At 37.7% G+C, this 22,851-nt stretch overlaps 1 protein-coding gene across 2 annotated transcripts; it reads right to left on the bottom strand.

Annotated features, from left to right (window-relative positions):
- Positions 1–4,671: 4,671 nt before the first annotated feature.
- On the bottom strand, positions 4,672–21,081 carry LOC104475306 (receptor-interacting serine/threonine-protein kinase 2). 2 transcript variants are annotated; one of them, XM_086758025.1, is made up of 12 exons: positions 21,006–21,081; positions 18,371–18,536; positions 16,040–16,193; positions 15,691–15,846; positions 15,401–15,549; positions 13,058–13,107; positions 11,797–11,958; positions 10,800–10,885; positions 9,214–9,282; positions 8,276–8,450; positions 7,226–7,375; positions 4,672–5,931 (listed from the first exon to the last, which is right to left on the bottom strand). In XM_086758025.1, exons 2-12 carry the CDS (start codon positions 18,520–18,522, stop codon positions 5,609–5,611), a joined length of 1,626 nt encoding a protein of 541 aa, XP_086614151.1. In that variant the 5' UTR covers positions 18,523–18,536; positions 21,006–21,081; the 3' UTR covers positions 4,672–5,608. The 2 variants fall into 2 exon arrangements, with proteins under 2 accessions (XP_086614151.1, XP_010120319.2); XM_010122017.2 differs by having other exon boundaries at positions 18,371–18,532; positions 21,006–21,043.
- Between the last annotated feature and the right edge of the window lie 1,770 nt (positions 21,082–22,851).

Raw genomic sequence — 22,851 nt, 5'->3', positions numbered from 1 at the left:
ATCTTGCTTGTTAATGATTGCGTTTTAATAAAGATGGAAAACATTTTCATTGTATTTTAGAGAAGATGACCAACCATGATCTGCAGAGGAGCAAAAATGTAGGAGCACCTTCTTTTCTTTTTAGAATTCACAGAAACACTGTAGAGGGTGGAAATAATTTCCATGGCTCTTTAATTCAGGTTTTCTCTATTCCATCTTCCTGATAGCTGACTTGCTAACAGGCACATGACTTCACAGGTAGATTTTAGTGAAATAAATAGTGATTTGAGTTACAGGGCAGTTATAAATATTGATGTTACGTAATTCCCATCAAAAAGACATTAATTTCTTCCTTAAATGACTTTAAACATTTGTATTTTGCATAAATAAACCGAACGTGCTGAGGGGAAAGGCTTAGCAAGTCACTGTTGTTTATATTAATTTTGTCAACTAAAGAGCTCTTGTTCAGGTTAAAAAAAAAGTTCCACGAATATTGCCAGTCGCTCCGGGTGTGGGAAAGGAGACTGCCTTCATAACAGCCTTTAAGTCTTTATTGAACACCTCCTTGAAAGCCACTCCAGAATCGTAAAGCTGTAAGAACTGACAACTGGTTGGTACCAGATCCTCTGTTTCACCACTGCATGTTCACTGCCTCTGCTCCAGACTCATATCTTCCCTTCATCTTCTGTCTGCTAGACCAAACACACACAATTTTATCAACTTGTTCCTGCACGCCAGGTTTCCTCACTGCCTATCAGCCTTCCTCTCTCTTCTGGGCTCTCCTCAGTCCCTGCTTAGAGCTGAATACTATTTTCCGATTAAAACATTGCCAGTGTGGCATGGAAAACAGTGGTTACGTCGACACCCTGCACACACTTAAGTGAACGTGGCAGGCACTCACCTCACAGTGTTTACCTTCTAATTTTATCTTCTTTTGTGACAGGACACTATCCAGCACATGTGGCATAAAGACAATTCTGTTGGGAACATATTTTGCAGCTATTCCAAGGTTAGAAGTCTCATACAAATTATTTTTTTTTTTTTAATTTTCAAGGTGTATTCCTTTGTCACTTCTCTCAGGTTTTTTTTTCCCCCCAGGTAACATTCTAATGAGCTGAAAAAAAGCTTTGAGCCCTTTTCGGTCAAAGGAAAACAAATATAATGTTGATAGTCATTCTGTTGACAAATATAAATATTTGTCCTTGAAATCTAAAGACAGGACTAACTGTACAGAACTTTCTGGAGTACAGCTAGGTTACTTTTGAAAGGGTGAAATTCAGCTGCGCTTTCTGCTCATGTGGATATTGCTGTTGCTGTGTGGACAGTTCAAGACCAACAGCTGGGAACAGGTGTCGAAATACTTCGGAATGTTATCACATTTCAAGGGGTAAATAAGTTTTTCTTCTAAGTCACTACCATTTAATTCAGCTTGCTTGAAGGAGTCCACAGTTTCTTCAACTGCTGCATCTCTTACTTCTGTTGAAGAGGAAAGGTCAACCTTAAAGCCCAGTGAAAGCAGCGGTTTGAGGCTATAGATCTTTAACTCTTGCATGCAATGTATTCTTGGAAAGAGGAATAAAGGCAGGAAGTAACAAAATACTGATCACCAGTTTCTGTCATATCAGCACAAGAGTTGGAAATACTACCTCTGAGCTTCTTGTCTACTGTTTTTATCATGTTAGGATTAAGCAAAATACAATGCTGTAACTACTAGCAGCCTTTCTTCAACACATACTGCATTTAACTGTACAATTAATGTATTCTTGCAGCTAGGCCAACTTTAATGTAACACAAATAACTCCAGGTTATTTTCAGACCTTGCCAGGTCATTTAATTTCTGGTGGACTTACCTTCAAAATCCAGGAGTTTTGTTTAACTGTGCTGATACACCAGCTATCAAGTCAAACATGCGATCACTAGAGGAGCGAGGGATTACTTCTTTTGATGAAGAACGAAATCAAAACCATGCTAAGGTCTTTTGAGCTCCAGTGTAATATTTTGCAAAGGGAGCAAGAAAAGAACAAAAGGGAATACAGTGCAAGACAATTTATTCATAAAAATTTCTGCATAAAAAACCCCCATTAAAAAAAAAAGACAACATATATTACTGGAAGAGAGCATAGTTAATAGCTGTATAGCACTATGATCAATAAATAACAGTAAAGAAACCTAAATTCTCTATGTTTGCCTTGATGATATTTGGATCCTTCCCTAACATACCAGTCCCATATGTGCACTTAACCTTCCTTACAAACCTTCACATGAATAGCTCGAGTGACTAAACCTGTGCAGGCATGAAAATGTTTACAAGGCTATGTAGAATTCACACTTGAAATAATAAAATAAGAATACTTGAAGTTTAGTATGTTATGGTTAGTGCTTTAGTTTTTGTACATTTTAGACTACCTACCTGGTGTAAAATTCTTCTGTGTACATTAGCAATCCATTAATGCATTTTGTAAAATTTTGTAGATTAGTATTTTATGAATATGCACTTGTTGTCTTCCTCTGTTGTTCTCTGGAATTGTTTTTAACAGGCACTGGCAACAACTATTGAGTGGTATTTATAGCTTTGTTTGTTTTGCTCCCTACTGGAAGGACTAATCTCTTAGACATTTCATTCTAGTACCTCAGATTAGTTTTCCACAAATTAACCTCAAACAAATTCTAGTGCAGACGTTCTTACACTGCAGGAAGTATCCCAGCTAAGATAAAGGTGTTGTATAGATAGGAAAAAGGGCAAGGGACAGTCATCTTTTTGCAAGTCAGCAAAACATATCTGCAATCAGCATCCAGAAGAAAAAACACATTACAGTAAAATCAGAAAAATAACTATCTGCCTACTCCACTTACTGTTCCTTTAATAAATCTAAATAGTTTCATAGAATTTGAATATGACTTATTTTTAACATCTACTAAGTGCAGTTTTGCCTTTTCTGAGTAACTGCAAGAGTTTTACAAATCACTTTGTATGGTCAGTCCTGAAGTGACTTCTTTTTATTTTTCCCTTTGCTGTTTGTAGAGTTATCCATGCTTTATATTTCCTTTCTGGGACTCTAGACATTCTTCACATGCAAGCCTTTTTTCTTCCCATAGATTCTAAAGAACAGTTTGATTATTCTATCTTTACTCTTGCTCAATGTCATTTATTCCATATTGTTTTGTGATATCAAGAGAACTGTAGAACACAGAGGCAAGGACAATAGAACTCTTAGCTAATGAACTAGCTTGGGTACAAGCAGAATACCATATATGAGCATTAAGCACTTTGATATTTCACATCAGTGATCAACACATTATGTTAATGTCTGTTACATTGCCAACACATTATAGGCCTGATAAGGAGATGTATTTTTGGTGAGACAAAATGAAATTATGCTAGTTGCAGGTCACTGTATTCTAGTTTTGTATAAAAACATGATATCAACAGTAGTTTCGTTTCAACAAACCTTCAAAAATACCACACTTAAAGACTCCCAGCAGCTACAACTGTCAACAAACCCCTAAATTTAAATATTTATATTTCATAAGGGAGAGTTATGAGGAAATCTGTGCATTTGACTACATCAACTTAAGTATGTTTATAGCAAGGCTTTAGCAGTAGCATAGCTAGTTATGACAATGCTTTTAGACAAAGTATTAATACAAAAAAAAAATCTCTAACCGATGCATTGATTTCAGTTGAGCAAGGTGGCAAAAATCTGATTGTGGATAGAGTTAACTATTAAATAACATATTTAAAGAATTCTATTCAGGCTCTTTTGAACATAAAATAACAAATTTGCCTTTGTTTTGTAATTGGTTATAAACTGTCTACTAGGGGTATCTTTTAAAAAATATAATAGTATCTTTTTTGATAGTAAGGGTAGTAATTGATCTAACTCTTTTTATTGCATGGTAGAATAGATCTAACTTTAAGGTCACATCCTATTACAAATACTTAAATTGGAAAGCTAAATATGAGAACAAAAATCTGTCTGGAAAAACAGATAACTTGTGCTCGCACTGGTTTGATGCCAGTTCTGCAAATAACAGTTAAGATTGAGTTTAGGTCTGGCATCAAATGATATGCTCAAGTAGGCAGCTGTTTCAAGAAAAGAGCAAAAACTGTTTCTGTGTCAAAAACATAATGACTAAAAATCAGCATAACCTGCCAGCTGGCACATCTTTCACAAAAGTATAAAGTGTCCAGCAGAACAACTGAATGGCCTAATTTTTGAAAGCTGATAATTAAATTTGAACAGTATTGCCGATTTCTCTCTTAGAAGTCTGTAAGTATTTCCCACAGGTGAATGATTATCTGTTTTGCTCTGATTATTTTATACCTTCTAAACAGGCAAAACCCCATGACAGCAGTTCTTTTCCTCACAATCAAGACGTTCTTTTTTAGCAGAGACTGTTGAAAGTTCCCATTTAAAGTATAGATTGAAAAAAAATTCAACAGTGAAGTAAATGTTTAGCTCCTTTAATAGGCAATACATTCCGATAGACATTGCTTTTAATTTTAACAACATATTACCTCAAGGCAGTCTTAAAGTTTAATCAATTTACATTTTTAAAAATATGTTTATGTTTCCAGCAGCATTGTAGTGCGTGATGTAAAAAAATTATGTCTTAAATGTGCCTAGAAAACACATTATTACTGTATTGAAAATTGCAGCCTGTCAAACAGTTTGAAATTGAGGAGAGAACAAATGCAACATAGAGCATGCTTTTGCATTTGAAATACTTGTAGATTGTGTAAAAATTTCTCATTTAATCCAGTGCCATGAAGCCTGAAGGAATCCCACTGTGCCTTCAAAAAAACAGCATCTTATATAACCTCATTTTCATTGTAATTAAAATAATCTTACTACTTTCCTTTACAGTTCAGCAAAATCACCGTTTCAAAATGATCAACGTGGCACCTCTTCTTCCTGGTTTAATTTTACATTTGAACTGCAGATGTACTTGGAGAACTACATGGATGTAAGGTATTAACGTTTTTCCATTTAGTATTTAAGCCCCACCTCTCCAATGTTATGCTATCAGTGCCTCATTTTCAGAGCACGTGACCATTTGTGAGTGAAAATAAAATTATTTAGATGCATAATAGAAAGTTTCCAAGCCTTTCTTCAGGCCCTGTTGAAGAAATATTTCTTGATTCTCTTAAGCCTTTCACTCTAACAGCTGGCTCAGCTATGAGTTCAGTGAAAGGCAGTAACTTTTTCCTCCTCATCCAGAACCTTGGTGTTTGCTATCCTTATTTGGAAGGATTTTGTAACAGCTGTTCTTTCACAGTGTGACCTCCAGAAAGTCACAATCCATTTTCCTCCCTTCTGAAGAAAAAAAAAAAAAAAAATCAAGGAAATAAGGTGTCATCTGACATGAACTATATTTGCTCTGGTACACATTACACTCCTCCCATCTCTGAGGTCCAAATTAGAATTTGTTATACCAGTCTTTGTAATTTCTGCAGTCAGTGGTTGACTTGACCTTTTAATCCAGCTAGCTTTTTCTACTAGAGAACGTAAATCATGGGCTGAAGGAAGAATTTACTTCAGTCAATAGGTTGTGAGGAATTAATGTGAATGATTGCCATTCCAAATCACCAGTGCTGATGTATGTAACAAACTGCAGAAAAAAAAAGTCATGACAACAGCCTGTTCACCTTAGAAGAACAGTCTGGGCAATGGCTGCCTCGTCCCAGAGGACCACGTTTGGTCATTGAAAGTACAGTCACTACAACCTGTGCCGCCCTCTCTCCAAGGCAAAGGCAAGTGTCCAACAATGCCCGAGCACGGCCAGTCACTGTAGGGTAAGAGGTAATTGTTTCATAATCCATTCGGGACAATGTTTGCTGTGAGCGAAGGACATCAAGGATGTGGTTGAGGCGTCCTTCTGTCATGCAGCTTAATATGGTCTGTCTCTGGCAGGCTAGTATTTGACAGCAGTTTCCTTTGCAGCAAGGATCTTAAGTGAAAAGGAAACAAAATGAGATAAACTAAGTGCTCTTTTCTTCCAGAAGTTATTAGCAAATGATAGCATAAACACCAGAAATCAGTGGAGGAAAGGAGTAGGAGTTAGTTTATTTGCATTCTTTGTTCAAAACTAGTCCAATGTATTTTCATCTTTTGTTCAAAACTCAAAGATCAGATTACAAAAAATAAGTGTTTCTAAAGATTATTAAGTGCTCAGATTGTGTAAGGGGAGATGTTCAGGTCTTGCACTATTCATCTAGCATCTGTATCAAACTTCATGCAAAGCAGCTTGGCTTGACATAGATGAGAAAACTTTGTCCCATAGGAAGTGGAAGAACAGATAATGGGGAGTTCAGGGTAGCAGGACTGTTTGAAACTGGGAACTTGAATATATGTCAAAGCCAAATGAGTAATAAAAAGTAATACTCATGGCAAAGTGGTCAAGAGCTTTAGGTTGTCTCTTTTCACAAACTGATTGGAATACTTAGTACTGACATTAGGGTTTTTAGTGTACAGTACATGCCATACAGCAAGAGAAAATTAATAGCCAAAAGCCGTTGCTGCTTTGGAGAACACACCTCTGTCATCCTGATTCCTGATTGTTGCCAGTAGAGTTCTGTGATTAATTTTTCCTGCATGAACTAGTCTGTTGATTTATCTAGAATTTACATCACCATTTGGAAGTAAATTGAATTAGAGAAGGATGGCCATTTAGATGTGAGAACTATCATAGGCCAGCTTGCGAAGAGTTAGCAAAAAAACCTGACAAAGCTTCGCCTACAGGCGGAGCCAGGCTTCACAAATCAGCTGGCCTTTCCTGCCTCTTTTCACTAGGAAGAGCTGAGACCATCTGAGTAAGGAAATGAATGGTCCCCTCTCCTCCTGTTTCTGTAGTCAACAGCTATTTTGTAGAGGTATAAAATACAGCTTAAAATAAAAAAAGTCCAGACTTAAACAACTAATGTCTTTCACATTCACTGTGTGCTACATTTTCTGCATTTTTATTATAGTCTTTTCATAACTGTTCTCAGCTTGAATATGACCCTGGAAAAGAAGAAGAAAATGTTCTCAGTAGCCGGTGCCTGAAGGTCTGAGAACAGAGGAGTAGCTGTACACAAGAAGACTCATGAGACATTTGTATCAAGTTTGGAGGAGTTATTACACTAAATACTTGAAAATGTGCACAAGATTTAGAGATATTTGTGTCCTCCAAACTTTAAACAATTTAATCACTAAAATCTGGCCAAGGAGAATATTGCCATCTCAAACTGGAAATGGCATCTTACCTGTCACTGCTTGTTCGAGATGCATAGTTTGTGGTCTGTCCTTAAGAGCCAGTGGTGGGTCCTTATGCTGAGTGCTTCCTTTGTCTGCAGTTGAATCAGATAAAGGAACGGTGCAAAAGTTTGATTTTCTACTGTCAGAGCCGGGATGATCTAGAAGAAGTTTAAGTTTAAGATGAGTAAGATGAGACCCTTGAACTGAGCAGCAGAACATTATACATATGTCAGCCACTGCAGAACACTGGAACTGAAGTGGAAACTAACTTGAGAGTGGTTACTTACTACTAGGTGTTCTTTGGGCCCTTGTCAATACATCACTATTCCAAGGAAGATTTTGGCATATGTTACTGCACACATCTGACTTTTTCAAGCTGTCTGTAAGAATTTGTTTCTGAAGTTACAGACAGAATAGAATGTTCCATAAGTCTGACAGCTATTGATCGGAACTAAAGTGCTTGGAAACGCAGATGTTGCTCTAAGTGAATTGATTTCTTATGGCTCAACTTTTGTACCCAAAGTCACGAGGAATACAGAAAAAGCTTTTAGGGAAATACATCACTTCTTGACACAAATTTAAACATTTTGACAGGACAAATCCACATTAGCAAAGGAAGTTATCCGTATAGGAATGGTGATTACTGGGAATCATTCACATGTTCCTGGCAACACAGTCTTTTTAAAACACGTAGTTTTCTTGTTAGCAAATTAAAAAAAAAAACCAAACCAGTTATTTCTGGTGGCACAGTGTCGTTCTTGGGAGAGACTTGTTCTGTCAAAAGCAACAGCAATATTTGATGTGCAGCTGCACATTACAGGTCAGTGCTTTTTTAAAATATACCCAAAGAGGCTTTTTTATCTATACACTTAATCAAAAGGTGTTGTGGCGTCTCTGGTCTTCTGTAGTGAACTCATGCTTCAGATGATACTAATAGAGGGCACAGCTGTACACTGAGAAGGGACAGTTTTACATGGAAAATAATGTGTATCTGGAACAACTGCTAAGATTTATCCTTTTCTTAGAATAGTTGGAGCTGAGTGTTTCAAAGTAGAGACCTTTCTTTGTTGTTGTTGTTGTATTCTGTGGGATAGAATTCGACAGACCCAACTCAAGAATATTTCCTCTTCCTGCATTATTTGCACTGCTATCAAGTAGAATAGTTGACAAGCTTGGCACTACAAAAGGAGTTTTCTTGCTGATTACACGGTCATTTTTTTGTGGACAGATGACCTGAAAAAGATCAAAATAGAGAAGAGTTATCTTATTGGTAACTTTTGTTCCAATACCTTTTCTAAGCAATTTTCTTTTGGAACATAAGGCAGTAGTATCACAGTGCAGGGCAGGTGGGTATGCAGCTGTTGAGCCTACGGACTTACTTCAACTTTAGCTAGTTACCTTGGGTCACTGTGGCAGCATAGATCCGTAGGCTAACTATTCTAGGGTTTACTGCAGTCCTAGATGGCTTCTGCAGCCTGCGCTGCCAGCAGCTGTGGTATCACTAGAACTTGATCAGTTTAAAGCTAGCTCTGATCCAGGCATGTGAGCTTCATTTCTATCTCTGTATCTTTCAATATTAGCAGACTTGACACAAGTACCAAAATGGAAGGTAACTGTATTTTGGAGTTATCACAAGGCAGTTGGCCTTGCTCTAAGAAAACTGGTTGAAAATGCTAGAATTCAGCCTAGAACTTTTCCCAGCCATCATTCTGAACACACTACAAGAAAGGTTAGATTTTTGCCATTTCATTAGGACTCCTTCAAGAAAGAGAGGTTCAGAGCAACTCTTAAGCGGAGGAGGTTGTCTTTGCAAAAGCAACATCAGAGTCAGCTGCTTGGAAGAAGGTAAACCAGTGGGTTTTGTTGGTTAACCAGATGGAGTTATCCTGATTAGGGACATTTTGCCCCACAGTGTTTGTATTATACATTATCAGGACTGGCAGGAGAAACAAGCAGCTTGTGAAGTACTCTCGTAAGACTCACACCACGTACTCACCTCTGAATTGCATATGTCTGTCTGCAATGTGTATATTTCTGAGCCTTTGCATGCATTAAGTGCTGCCTCCTGAATAAAAGAGCACAGTAACTCTAGTAAGTATACATATGGTTTGTTCAATTCACAGGTGTCAGGAGCAAGAATTTATACTTATAACAATTTATACTGACGATATAATATTCTTAGGTACGCTGATATATAGTAACAGTGAACTGGACAGAGCAGTTTTGCATTTTAACACATGTAAGTTTCAAATTATTTTAAAACCCAGTTTTGAATGATGCAGGGGAAGGTGAAAGTAGCCCTGTATTGAGACAGGGAAAGACTGGGCTAGCTATAACATGTCTTTCTTTAAGTATCCAAACAGCAGGGCCATCCTATGTTTAGTGTGCCAAACTGTCTGCAATAAGGATGTGTCAATACTTGTAACTTATTTTCCATTTTGTACATCTGCAGCAGATTTGATCAGCTATTATCTAGTTTGTATACTTCACCACTTACAAACCAATGAATTTTCAATTATCTCCAGTAGTATTTTCATAGTTATTTTAGACATACTATCAGTTTTTTGAATAATAAATAGTGCTCTTTGCTAGTTTAGCAAATAGAAAAATAAAACCTTGCTCAAGGGAGACTGATTCTAATGTAATCTGTTCCATTAGATTATGGAATATTTGGTAGTACAATCCTAAATAAACTTCAATGGTAGTAAAAATGACTTGGACTATAACTATGCCACCTATTAAAACGTTGATCAAGTCTGTTCTATAATCCCAGAAAGTGACTGCAACACATAGAAGTAATCCAGCATGCATTAACATAAACAACTCATGTAAGCACAGCAATGAAACCAACAACATTACATGGGTTGTGTAAATCCAGACAGACTCAGAATACTTGCTCAAGGGCTGAAGAATGTGTCACTGGTTTCCCCACTATGACTATCTCAGTTGACTAGATAGGATATAGCTATATTTACGGCAGTCAGATTTGTGCCAGATTTCCCGAGGCAATGTAGACATATATGGAGTTAGCTGTATCCCTCAGCTGTTGGCCATTCCCCATCCATTCCTGTGGTATCAGAGAACCCTCTTAGACCTTAGGACAAGCAGTGTCCTGTGCCTAAAGCACATCAGTTTAGAAGCAGTGAAGCATACAAAAAAAAAAAAGTGCTGATACTAGTATTGCTGCAGCAGGTACTAACGCTGTTTGGGTTTTGGAATAAATGTTTTCTTACCAGTACATAAGCCAAAAATTGGCTTTGGTTCTAGCCATAATCTGATGTACTTGAGGCTGATATTTGTTCTCTCGTGAGTTTCCCAGTCTGACTGCAGCTGGTGACTAGAAAGAAGCTGTCATAACTTATAATCACAGGCAGCAATTGACATGGTTTCTAGAGAACCTTACAATATCTGTTTTCTATAATTCCCGAATGAACCTGAAGCACCAAAGGATACTCTCCAGCTCTCTGGCATGTCCAATAAAACAATGAAGACAAAACCTTTTCTATTTTTGGACCACAAAGACTGCAGTTGAAAGAATCAGTTAATGTCCTTGTAGGAGAACAGAACTTAATTTGCACTAACCTTTGCATCCATCAGATTGTAGATCGCAGTGGAAATTGCCTCCTTATTTATACTAGTCAAAATTCCATTTAGAAGATCTACACATTCTGCAGAGGGAATAAAGCATTTTAAATACCACATTGCATATAAAAGTATTTACATATTTAGGCTTCAATCTAAAATCTAGTAAAATCTATTGCAACTAATTTTACTATTATGATGGGTAGCTAGATTAACTATATGAAACATTCAAGGCCAGGCTGAATGAGGCTTTGAGCAACCTGATCTGGTTGGAGATGTCCCTGCTCCTTGCAGGGGGGTTGGACTAGATGACCTTTGAAGGTCCCTTCCAACCCTAACCGTTCTGTGATTCTATGAAATTTAATACAACTTCCATATCATACCTCTTGTCTTGGTTTCCTTTTTTAACTGATTTTAGGGAACAGTTACAGTCACATTGGAATCACATTTTCTTAAATGTTCATACAGATGTAGTGGACTCACTTGCAAAAGGTTTACACATGACTATGTAAATCCATCAGAGTAAAGCTGTATGCAGATTGCTTCCTCAGCACTTGTATCTTTCGAAGCTGAAATTTTGCTCAAAAGTCCTCAAATATCACAATTTTAACGTATCTTGGCTGTCTTTTTAGAAACAGACGATAAACATAACCATTCCACTAGAGTAAACAATGATTGCACACTTCAGGAGGGAACTGGATATGCATTCCAATCAAGACAGGCTGATATTTGTTGAAATAGTATATATAGCTGATGGTATCCCTTCCTTTATTTGTACTCACTTTTACTTTATACCAAACACAATTTTGGAGATAAGTATGCCACCTCTGATAGGAAGCTTCAGTTAGAAAAAACATCTACGGTACTCTGATCATCTGAAGACCGGTTTTCCTTCCGCATCAGTTGTTCTCTCATTGCTGTAGAGTGCTAGAGTGCTGTTCCCAGCAAGAGTATCTCCATTATTAATCCTGCAAAGAAAGCACATCCTGAATGTTACCTGCAGTACGTGGTCTGTAATCTGGTTCTTGATGCCAGCACAGAGTGATAAAGTACAACAGTCTATTCCTCTCAGGCAAATTGCTTGGTATAAACTTTTCTGAAACGCCAGGCCGCAAACTCCTGCAGATTCCTGTCAAAACTTCCAGCAGGGTTGTCTGACCTGCAATTTATAGGAAAATGTCACTGCAAAAAAATAAATACCTCAGAACTCTCTTAAAATTATATTCAGCAGAAGTTATTTTGTGTATTTTAAAACAAAAAGTGCTTTTAAAAGCAAAAATTAAAAAAAAAAGTATTAACACACTTGTAAAACAGATGTGCTAACCTTTAGCAATAACCATAGCTACTTATTGCACCAGGCCATATCAGAACAAAGAATCTGTCCAAACAAGAAGTGATAAATGGCTATGTATACAGGCATTGTAAACTACATGCACAGATACCTCCGGTAATTTTTCTGGGTATATTCTAAGCACATCATTTTATATAAAGCCTTATACTTGCATTACAATAATATAACTCCTATTGTACCAAAAAAAAAAATCTACTTTGGGCAGCCACAAACTGCATGAACATTAAGATACTATTCTATGCAGCATTTCTAAAAGGTCCTCAACCTGTAAAAATACAGGAGGTCCTTCTGTTTTGCCATGCAGAATGGAGCCCATAGCAAAGAAGCCTTTCATTGATCTCCACCTCCATGAAACAGAGATAATTTCTACACTGTGACAATTATTATACAGTGTTTTCCAAACTAACTTTTAAAAACTGCTCACACTCACCTAAGAAAGTAAGATTCCCTGCTTAGTCAAGAGAACCCAGCATGAACTGGCATTTCTTAATCAGGATTTGAAATTTACCACAACTTTATAAACATCCAGTTAGCTGCTTGTCACTGAAATATTCTGTGATTTTAAAATGACAACTGTTAAATATAAAGTAGTATTCTTTCTCACTAAAGGTAAGCAGAAAACCCAACTGAGTAACAGAGTGCTTCAGCAAGTACAGAGCAATGGTACAAGTGGGCTAAGAAGCTTTCCCCTGCAGAAACACCAGCTTCTTTGGAAACACTGTGGATTTGTTGAAGGATTCCAATCTTTGCATTCCATAATGTGGAGCAGTGTGCTGTAACAGTAGTATAAAGCAAAGAGATATCTGAAAAGACAGTGCTGTTTGTATCACAATTCCCCTACAATAAGGGAATTTGTGAAAAGGATTAGGGTAACACAATGTCTGACATGAACAAAAGAGATAAATACCTTCAAAAGGTTTCCTTCTGCTTAGGCTCTCCCAACACATTATTCCAAAACTAGAATTAAAAAAAAAAAAAAAGAACAGCAAAAGACCATTCGTTAGTTTGTAATCCATATCTATGTTCTCATTTCCAAGAGCAAGTTTATTGGTTTAAGGGAAAGGACTTTTTCAAGACAAAGGCTATCCAAATCTTTCATAATTTGATAAGATCCTTTTTCCTGCATTATTAAGTTTCAGTTTTCAACTGAACTGTTCTCATAAAATAATAAATCAGAATTTTTTTTTTTAAATTACTCCTGTGAATTTCAGAACCTTCTATTCTCCTTTCTCTATCATTTTTGTTTTGTTTTAATGTAATTTAAGTAGCAACTGAAAGAGCTGGACTTTTCAGTAAGTACTGACAAGCACATAAGTTAACCTACCAAAAACTTGATTCTGACTCACTATGTCTGTTTTCTTCAGCAAATTTTAATGGAGCTCCAAATGCCTTTTTCCTTTTCTAACCTCGTAGAAAGTATGCCAGTGATACCATAGATCCATATGTATAAACAAAAACTGTGTGTAAAATGCAGCTTGATAAAAAGCTCAGTCTGCAAAATCGGAGGCAGAAGCAAGGAGTCTGCTGGAAGAAAGAAAGCAGGGTATGGATGAGTCAGAAGCAAAGCAATGGAAAGGGGAAGAAGTATTTCTAGGATAAACTTATCTGTTTACTCATATATCTTGCTGTAGTGCTGAATTACAATCTTTAAAAGAATCTTCTCTTCTGCCTTCTTTCCACATAAAATCTGAAAGTGCTTTTACTTTAATATCCTCTAGGAAAGTATTAATGTGGACACACATGTAACTTCCATGTACTTAAGTAATATTTCACATGACACATACTTTTGTTTTCTCAGGTGCTTGTCTAGACAGTAGTGGAACAACCTCATGCCCTGAGTCACATCTGAGCATCTCAAATTATGTAAGAATGACAAGCTGGAAGAGAATTATGCCATCTGAAAGTAAGCTGCCACTCTCCCTGCACAAAAATCTTATGTTTATGAACAACATCAGATTAGTCACATCATTTATAGGTCTCCACAGATGTATGCATTATTTGACTCATCTTAGAGCCTGCCTCTGTGTTGTGGCTTAGCCCTGGTTACCACGCAGTTGCTCCCTCTCTCTCCCCCACCCCAGTGGGATGGGGGAGAGAATGAGGAAGAAAGGAAAACTTGTGGCTTGAGAGGAAGACAGTTTACTAGAATAGCAAAGAAAAATAACAATAATAACAGAATATAAGGTTACTAAAATATACAAAATGAACAATGCACAAAAGCAAAGGAGCGAGAAGGAGAGATGCCCCCTTGGGCCAACCCCCACTTATATACTGAGCATGATGTTTACAGGATGGAATACTCTCTTTGGCCAGTTTGAGTCAACTGTTCTGGCTATATCCCTCCCAGCTTCCTGCACTGGCACATTAGTGAGACCTGGGAAGCTGGACAGTGTCCTTGGTCTCTTTAGCAACAACTCATAACATCAGTGTGTTTATCAACATTCTTCAGGTCTGAAATCCAAAACATATCGGCTACTGAGAGGAAAATTAACTCCATCCCTGCTGAAACCAGGACACTCTGACAATAAAGCAGGAGTTTAAATTTGTTGCCTCCATAAAAGCTCTGAGAGCAGAAGAGTGGTCATGCTTAAAAGTTATTTATAGTGTTAGTCCAGAGGCTCTGTATGCCAGTTGTAAATATGAATGTCCATACAGACAACAGTTGCAATTTGAGGTTCTCTCATTTGCTGAGGCAACTACAAAGCATGTAACATATCCAAAAGGGACACATGGCGGTAGGTAAACTTCCTCCTTTGTATAAATCACATTAGTTAAAAAGTATGAATGCTTGAGTGACTCAATAAGTATTCCAGCAGATATTCCTAATGGGATACTATTGAGAGAAAGGTCTTATTTTTACTGGGGCCTCATCTAGGCATCAACAGTTCTTCCTGAATCTAAAGCCAACAACAGTTCATACTTAGAATCTCTGTGAATTGTAGTAATTAGGTTTCAAAATGTATATGAAACAGTTTTGGCAGCTATGTTACACTTTTTCAACATTTAGGTCCATTATATAAATATTTATATGATGAACTTTGAGAACAGTTCTTAACCTCTGTTTACTATTTACTAACTATGGGAATTTCAAATTCAATTCACTGCTGTAATCGGCCTCACGTGGAACACTATCCTACTGCATTATATAGATCTGACATTTTTACTGTAGCGTCTTTGGAAAAAGTATTTTGGCAACATTGCAGAATGTAGCAAGGACTACGCATGACCTGCCCTTAGAAATCCCATTCACCTGTAAATATCGGCTTCCTGGGAAGGAAGGCCTCCTTCAAGTATTTCAGGAGGGAGATATACTAAATCCTGGCAGTTTCTCTGATTGCAGTTCTGCAGATCTGACCTCAGTTGCTGTTTCCTCCAGTTGGTTAGACCATAATCTGATATCTACAGAGATGAGAGAAAAAGTAAGTTTTAGTAACAATACCTCAAGTCCTGGTGTTAAATATTGACTATTAGGATAAATATATGCAACAACAGGACAATCATTGGATTTTACATTAATAGGCTAAAAGTAGAAGCTCCCACCTTGGCTCTGTACTGTGTATCCAAAAGCACATTGCAAGGTTTCAGGCTGCAGTGGCAGAAAACAGGCTTGAGGCTGTGAAGGTAATGCAGCCCTTCAGCCACATCCGACAGGATCCTTATGAGTAAGGGAAACGGAAGTTCTGGGTACAGCTGATGCTAAGTAACACAAAATACAGGTTTTGTTAGTGTGGAATTGTTACTATTCACATTTTCATTTGACAATAAACAGAAGTGCAATACAGAAGTTAAGAACAGATTGACTGTGACTACTGGCATAATTTACATGCTGATTGTTCTCTTTTGGCTGACTTTTAATTTTGTCACCTAAATGATGACTTCTTTTCTGTACCTCATGGATGAGTGAGTGGAGGGATCCACTGTTCATCCATTCAGTCACTATACCCACAAGTCCATGATACTGGTAAATCCCAAGAGAGGGCAGGAGACGTTCAGACTCATAGCATCTGACATTTGCTATATCCTGAAGTAGCAACTTCCACTCCCTGTAAAAAACAGCAAGGGTTAAAGGTAGATTAGACTGGAGGGAATTTCAGCCAGAGATGAGAGTATAGGATATGGAAGTGAGAGATAACCATATGGTTGGACAGAAGCTAATAGACTTCTACCAATAAACCCAGCATTGTATCATCTTCCAAACATTTCTAAGAAAATGAGGCAATCTCTTGTGTAGTGTAATTTTCTAATATAGCATGAAAAACCTCTGGATGCTTTAATAGGAATGTAAGAGCACAGTTTAAAGCAGGATTGAAGTGTGAAGGCAGGAGAAAAATGAAATGCTAGATTAAGAAAAAAAAATCATTTTTCTTCCCCTCTTACTGTGCCCAATAACTTCTACTGTAATCCACATTTACAAGGAAATTATGATCATCCATGCTTATCTAATGGGAACATGTTCTATAAATGATATATGATACCATAACATGTCATAGCTTGATATAAAAAGTGAAGACAAATTCAGATATAAGTAGTACAACTCTAGTGACTTTGCCAAATGTGAATCAAGCTCAGCTGTGGTTGGATTGTAGAACTGAATTCAAACAGTTTATTTACAGAGAATAACAAAGCTTGGCTTTGATCATCATCAGAAGAATAAAGTTTTGTTGTCTAAGGACTTCAAACAGTTGCTTCCTCATGCACAGGAAACACAGAACTGTCAATTCAATTGTGCATTTTCATGGAAATAACTGAACTTCTACAGGTTCAATTTTTGTTAATTGTATGTTTGATTTATATGATTTGATTATCTCTAAGGTACTTGTGAGCTGAAAATTCATTGAAATTAATTCAAAACACAGTTGATTTCAACAGACGTGGAACACATTATCATTATCCTAACCAGCCTTTACATTGAGACTTCAGTTTCAGTTTCTCATATTTACAGTGTTGATTCACAAGCCTGTAAACTAATCACCAGAAGCAATTCACAGCCCTACCTGTTTCCCTACTGTTCTGGTATTATTATCAGCACACTCAAACATTTGCAGCCAAGTGAAACACAGTTTTTTCTCCCAGCTTTCCTATACACTGTGTAGTATAAACAGGAGATCAGAATGGTAGAAAGAGAAAAGCAGAACAGTGGCTTTAGATTTAGGGAGCAAGTTTGGGTGAAATTATGCCAAATCAGGATAGCACATTAAACTCAAAGCAATGTAAAATGTTGATTTCCATCACTATTTTGTTTTAGGGTTTTTTTGATTTAAAGAAAATGTGGACAGAGGAAGCTTTTTTTTCTTTAAACAAACTGCCAGACAAATAACATTTGTTCAGATTACAAAATTACTGGACTTTTATTGTCTAAAAACCAAGCAGTCCTCTCCCCCAACCACAAAATAAAACCACCCTTAAAATTTTTAACTCTTCCTGAATTCTGGCAGTATTTGGTTTTTGAAGTATCACTAATAATTTAAACTGTCAATGTAAAATACTTGTGTCAAATACTGTTTTTTTCCTCCCCTGCCTTTATAATGGAACAAATTAAACACTATGTGTTCCACTAGGACACTTTTGTATTTTACTTTTAACAAAAATCATTTGAATGGCAGCATTCTCAGTTAACAAGAGTAACTAGTCCATAGATGCACATCAGACTCTTCTTTCAATAAACAGGTCAGTGCATTCCCTAAAATGCTTTCGTTTTGCTTCATCAGAAGTAGCTTGTGGTTATTCTTGGACATTTTCTGTGTTTTTGTCAACAAGCTGGAATTTTGTGGTCAGTAGGCTGACGCCCATCAGTTACTGCTCACTCGTTTTTATAATTACAGCATGTACACATCTCACTGCCCTGTAATCCTGATGATTATCCCTCCCCTCCTCCCATTTCTCTAGTCCCTCACCTGCTGATTTAGATTAAATTCAACTGATATCTCTTCAGGGACCTCCAGAAAGATGTAAAACCATAGCATGCTGAGTATTACTGATCAAGGTTTGTAGACATTATTACAGTAGAGATAATTAATGACTTCAGGATTAAGCTCTACTTTTATTAAAATTTGTAAAAAACCATAGAGCTTGTTTCTCAGTGTAACTGCCTCTACATTGCCTCTTGGCTAGTCGGGATTTCTAGGAATGGAGATGTGTTTAGGGATCAGATGGTCCTGGGCATGCCATGATTCCTTCTGGTGCCATTGCTGCAGGTTAGCTAGCCAAATAAGACACGTACCTCTGTGTAGTGTCCTGGCTGGTCAGAAGCTTCAACGAGATGTGAGTGTTCCAAGAAACATGAAAGGCTTTGAGTGCAAAGCCTGAGCCTGTCCTGATCAAGGTAAAGCTATCCAAATCTTCCTGGGCTACTGCAGGTAATGATTTGGCCATTTCTTGATGGCTGGCTTGGGGGGAAAAATGGCAGAAAAGAAAACAGTTTTAAGGACTACTTTTTGTCACTACTACCAAAGCTCAGTGAAGCTGCACCACCCCTTACTTTCCAAATAACTATTACTCTAATCCAACAAGCTTCCTTTTACCACTGTGTCAGACTTTCCTTATAAATACAGGAAAAACACACTAATTGCAAAGGAGTGTCTGGACCATAACTTGCCATCTGAGACTGCCAGGTGCTAATTAATTGCTTATTACTATTTCCATCTGACAACTTTGAAATCTTAGGCCATTATTTATAATGTAAAATGTGCTTCTAAAGTGATACTGAATTGTGCAAACAACAACCTAGTATCTTATAGTTACATGCTAGACAAATATAGTTTTCTCGCTTCTCATAAAAAAGACAGTTATTCAGTAAGACATGCCAATGTGTTCTGCGTCATTCTTGTGTATCTTCTTTAATAGAAGATCACTTGTCAACACAAAAGCAAATTTCCTGCTGCTGGAAGCTGGCAGAACTCTGCTAAATGGAGTTCTCTTTATAGCAGTCACTAATTTGGCCAATACTCTCTCTACACTTTACCTCTGTAGGGCCATCTGAATCTCTCAGACACACTGCATGGCAATGCACATGGATTAGAGATAACCTCTGCAAAGTATCGCTGGCTTACTACAAGAGTAACATTTTAATTACATCTGTGAAGCTACATTAGACTAGAGATAACCAAAAGTCAGTGGTAAAAGAGGAAAACAAGCAAGCTAAGAAAACAGAAGGGATAAAACCATTAGTAAGGATTACTGCAAGATCAGCAGTCAGTGAGTCAGAAGAACTCAAACTGGAATACTCCCTTCAATGTCAACTAGGTATATGGGCTAGGAAAGGAAACACATGAGGGAACTGAAGGGCCAAAAATTTAAAGTAACCTGTTAGGACTGTTGAGCATACATTGCGTCTATTTAGAAGACAGGCTCTACAAAAAGAGCTTCTGGGATGTAGAAGGCCTGAAAGTCTTCTGACTTTGAACACATCGCTTGTTCTCCATGAGGGAAATAGAAACAAAGCCCTGAAGACAAATTAGCCTGTTCTTATGGTTGAACTTCTTCATTGGTTTATGACCAATTTATTTTCAGTTAATCTCAGTATCTCAGCTGTGTCATGCAGACACGTTCACAGTCACAGAGGGGTACTAAGCTCAGTTTTGCATCTAACCATAACCAAAATACAGATAAAAATTCAGGAGCTGATTTACTAGTTCAGCTTCAACAGTATCTGATTTTGATAGGAAAGCAAAGTTGAACTTTTTGGGTTTTATTAGATTATTGTAGTTTGAAAGCAATAGCTGCCTTAGGAGCCTCACTTCAAGTTTCCTTAAAGAATAAATCCAGTATGGTGTGAGGTTGACAGACAGGTTAAGAGTTTCATAAAATGTGAAGACATTCCTGTGAATTAAGGTAAATTTCCAAATGAGCCATTTATCCCTTAAAGTTGCAAAGACAGACCACATGGATCTACAAATCCTAAGTATAAGGGAAGTAATCAAAAGACTAGCAGGAGCTAAATTATGTCTTATTTTTATTGTATATTGTGATAAACAGTCATTTAAACAGCCAAAATAATTTACTCAAGTCCAGACATAGTAGAAGGAGGGTCAAAGAATGAATACATAAACTAAACTATTCCTGAAAGTATCTATTTCTATTTAAAATTGAATCAAGTAAATCTGTAACAGTTTTTTAAACTCTTGCTAACTGGCTACTTAGATAAAAGCTAGCCACCAGCTCCTATTTTGGATTTGGAAAACCTAATTTAACTAGAGATTTTCCAAAACCAAAACCACTTCAATTTTTCTCTGTTATGAACCATGACATGCCAAACACCATTGTCCCTGTGTCTGGGTTTGTACATGTTTTTACATCTAGGCTTGGAGTGGTTTGCAGCTAATCTCCAAAATAGTTTAATTCTAAAGTGAGAATTTTATTTTATTTTATTTTTTTATCCAAGGTGCTACCCAGAATCCTAAAACAGTTGGAGGGATTAATAATGGAATATGGGACTGTCATGGAATTACAGATAACAAAGTCTCTCTCTGCCCCCCAGAGAGCAAGTTTGGTACCAAAGCCATTTTTCAGTAGTTCTGCTCTTCTGAATGCTTTTTCTGCTAGACCCATTTTTAAAACTCAATTGTCCAACCACAAACCAAATATTTCTTAGGTGACCTGTGCAATGAAGGGTTTCATATTATTTTTTAGTAAGACACTAAAAGTTTCAGACAACTTTGTCATCTTCCCCTAGTTGGGCAGGCAGGACAGGAGAGAGAGTGCTATAAAACCACTTATTTTGAGTTTCTAATTTTAAAGATAATTTTTTTAAAAGTAATTCATAACAAAGATGTTTTTCTTAGTATGACCGAAACTCTATGTTGTGTTAATATTCAGATATCTCAGTAAAAGAAATTGGAAATAAAAGTTAAACTTACCTCTGGGAATATGGACATAAAAACTCTCGAACGATGGAGTGAAACTGCTGTAGATACCAAGTGCGATTTGGCTTTGAACTGCATTCAGACACGGCTCAAGCGTTCCTGCCTGTGAGTCAGCTGCGATCTCTCCTTTTATTGGCTGCCTGCAAACATCTAAAATTTCCTGGTCGGATATACCAACTGTAACTCTTTAGTGACCGCAGATGTGTTTTCACAGGCTGATTCGTGACTGCCTGTAATTAACGAGAGGAATTACAGAAGAAGAGGTTGGATAGCTGCTTTTTCCACAAAGAGGAATGGCAAGAGGGAAAGCTACGTGACAGGGAAAAACACCACATTGGATGCAGCCTAGGTAAGAGGCAAGAAGTGTGTAGAGCTGTATGCAGATTGTGCAGCTGGTGCTTATCTCTGTAGATCAAGCAACAGCACAGGTCCAAAATCCCTTTAAACTTTTAAAGTCAAGTTGATCTTAAAACAGGATGAGAAATGCTAGTTTTCTGGTTAGAGGGTAGGTAAACAGAGGAGTAATGTCAGGTTGTGAAGAAGAAGTAAGGATCAATTGGCTCTCAAGTAGCCCCACTGAAAAAGATGTAGGGGCTATGGTGGAAGCTAAGTTGGTTGTGAGCCAACAGTGTGCTCTGGTCACAAGTAGGGAAAATTGCATGCTGGGCTACAGTAGAAATGCAGTCAGCAAAGTGAGAGAAGTCATTATGCCTCAGTGCTCGGAAATGGTGAGGCTGCATCTGAAATACTGTCGTCAACATTAGGGCCCTCAGTTCAAAGAAAATGTTGAGACACTGGAGAGGATGCAGTAGACAGCTACCAAGAGAGGGCCCTAGAGCATGTACCTAACAAGGAGAGGCTGAGGAAGCCAGTCTTATTTAGTCAGGTGAAGGATGCTCAGGGTGGGGCATCTACTAGAAGGCTCTAACTATTAAAAGGTCACTTACGAAGACAAAGCCAAATTCTTCTCCATAGTGGCAGATAACAATTAGTGGCATAGGCACATGTCTCTGCTTCAGAGGTTCAAGCCAGATGCTAGACAATTTTTTTTTCACTAGGTGGGTAATGCAGTACTGGAATGGGCCAGTCAGGTTGCAGAGTCTCCATCCTTTAAGGTTTTCTAGACAGCTAGGTAAAGCCATGGCTGATCTGATCCAGCACGGTTGGTAGTCCTGCTTTGAGCAGGAGGCTGGGCTAGAAAAAGCCAGAAGTCCAGAATATCTTTACTTTTATGAAAATTCTGTAAGGCCTAATTGTGTTCCTGCTAGGCCCCTGGCATATATATTCACATTGAAAGTTGATGAGACTGCTGGATGCATGGTGGAGACTTCAGGAGAAAGCAGGCATTTCAGTTGATCACATTTGCTCTAACTTTCCACTCTGTGAAGACTGTCTATTTCTAGAGCCTGACTTTAAAAACCAATGTCAGTCGATGAGATTCTGTCCACAGATTTCTGTTGGTTTTGGATCAAATCCAAACCCCCAACAGGGAGGGGAAAAAGCAGTAGGGCAGTTACCTAATCCTCCTATGATTCCAGGAAAGTCCCTTATATCTAAAAATCATGTGGCTCTGTGGCCTGAGAGGAAGCACATTGCAAGTAGGAAGCGTGGAGTACGCCTCAATGTACAATGCGTTATTTCCTGGCAGCTGTAGCTATCTGACTAGTATCAGCTTTCTCTGCCCAGCACACCCCTCCAAAAATGGAATTAGGATGAGGGAGCTGACATAGCAAAGGTAGAACAAGTAGGCTGTAAGAGTCCTGGAGAAGGCTGGAAGCATGTCACGTTGCTGTGGCCACAGGACTCTCCTCCTCTTGGCTTTGGTTTATCAACAACACAT

This window comes from Chlamydotis macqueenii, chromosome 13 (assembly GCF_036417535.1).
Source record: "Chlamydotis macqueenii isolate bChlMac1 chromosome 13, bChlMac1.mat, whole genome shotgun sequence".
NCBI classification, from domain to species: Eukaryota; Metazoa; Chordata; class Aves; order Otidiformes; family Otididae; genus Chlamydotis; species Chlamydotis macqueenii.
Note: the sequence above shows the minus strand (reverse complement) of the source record. Positions and strands in the feature narration are given on the sequence as shown.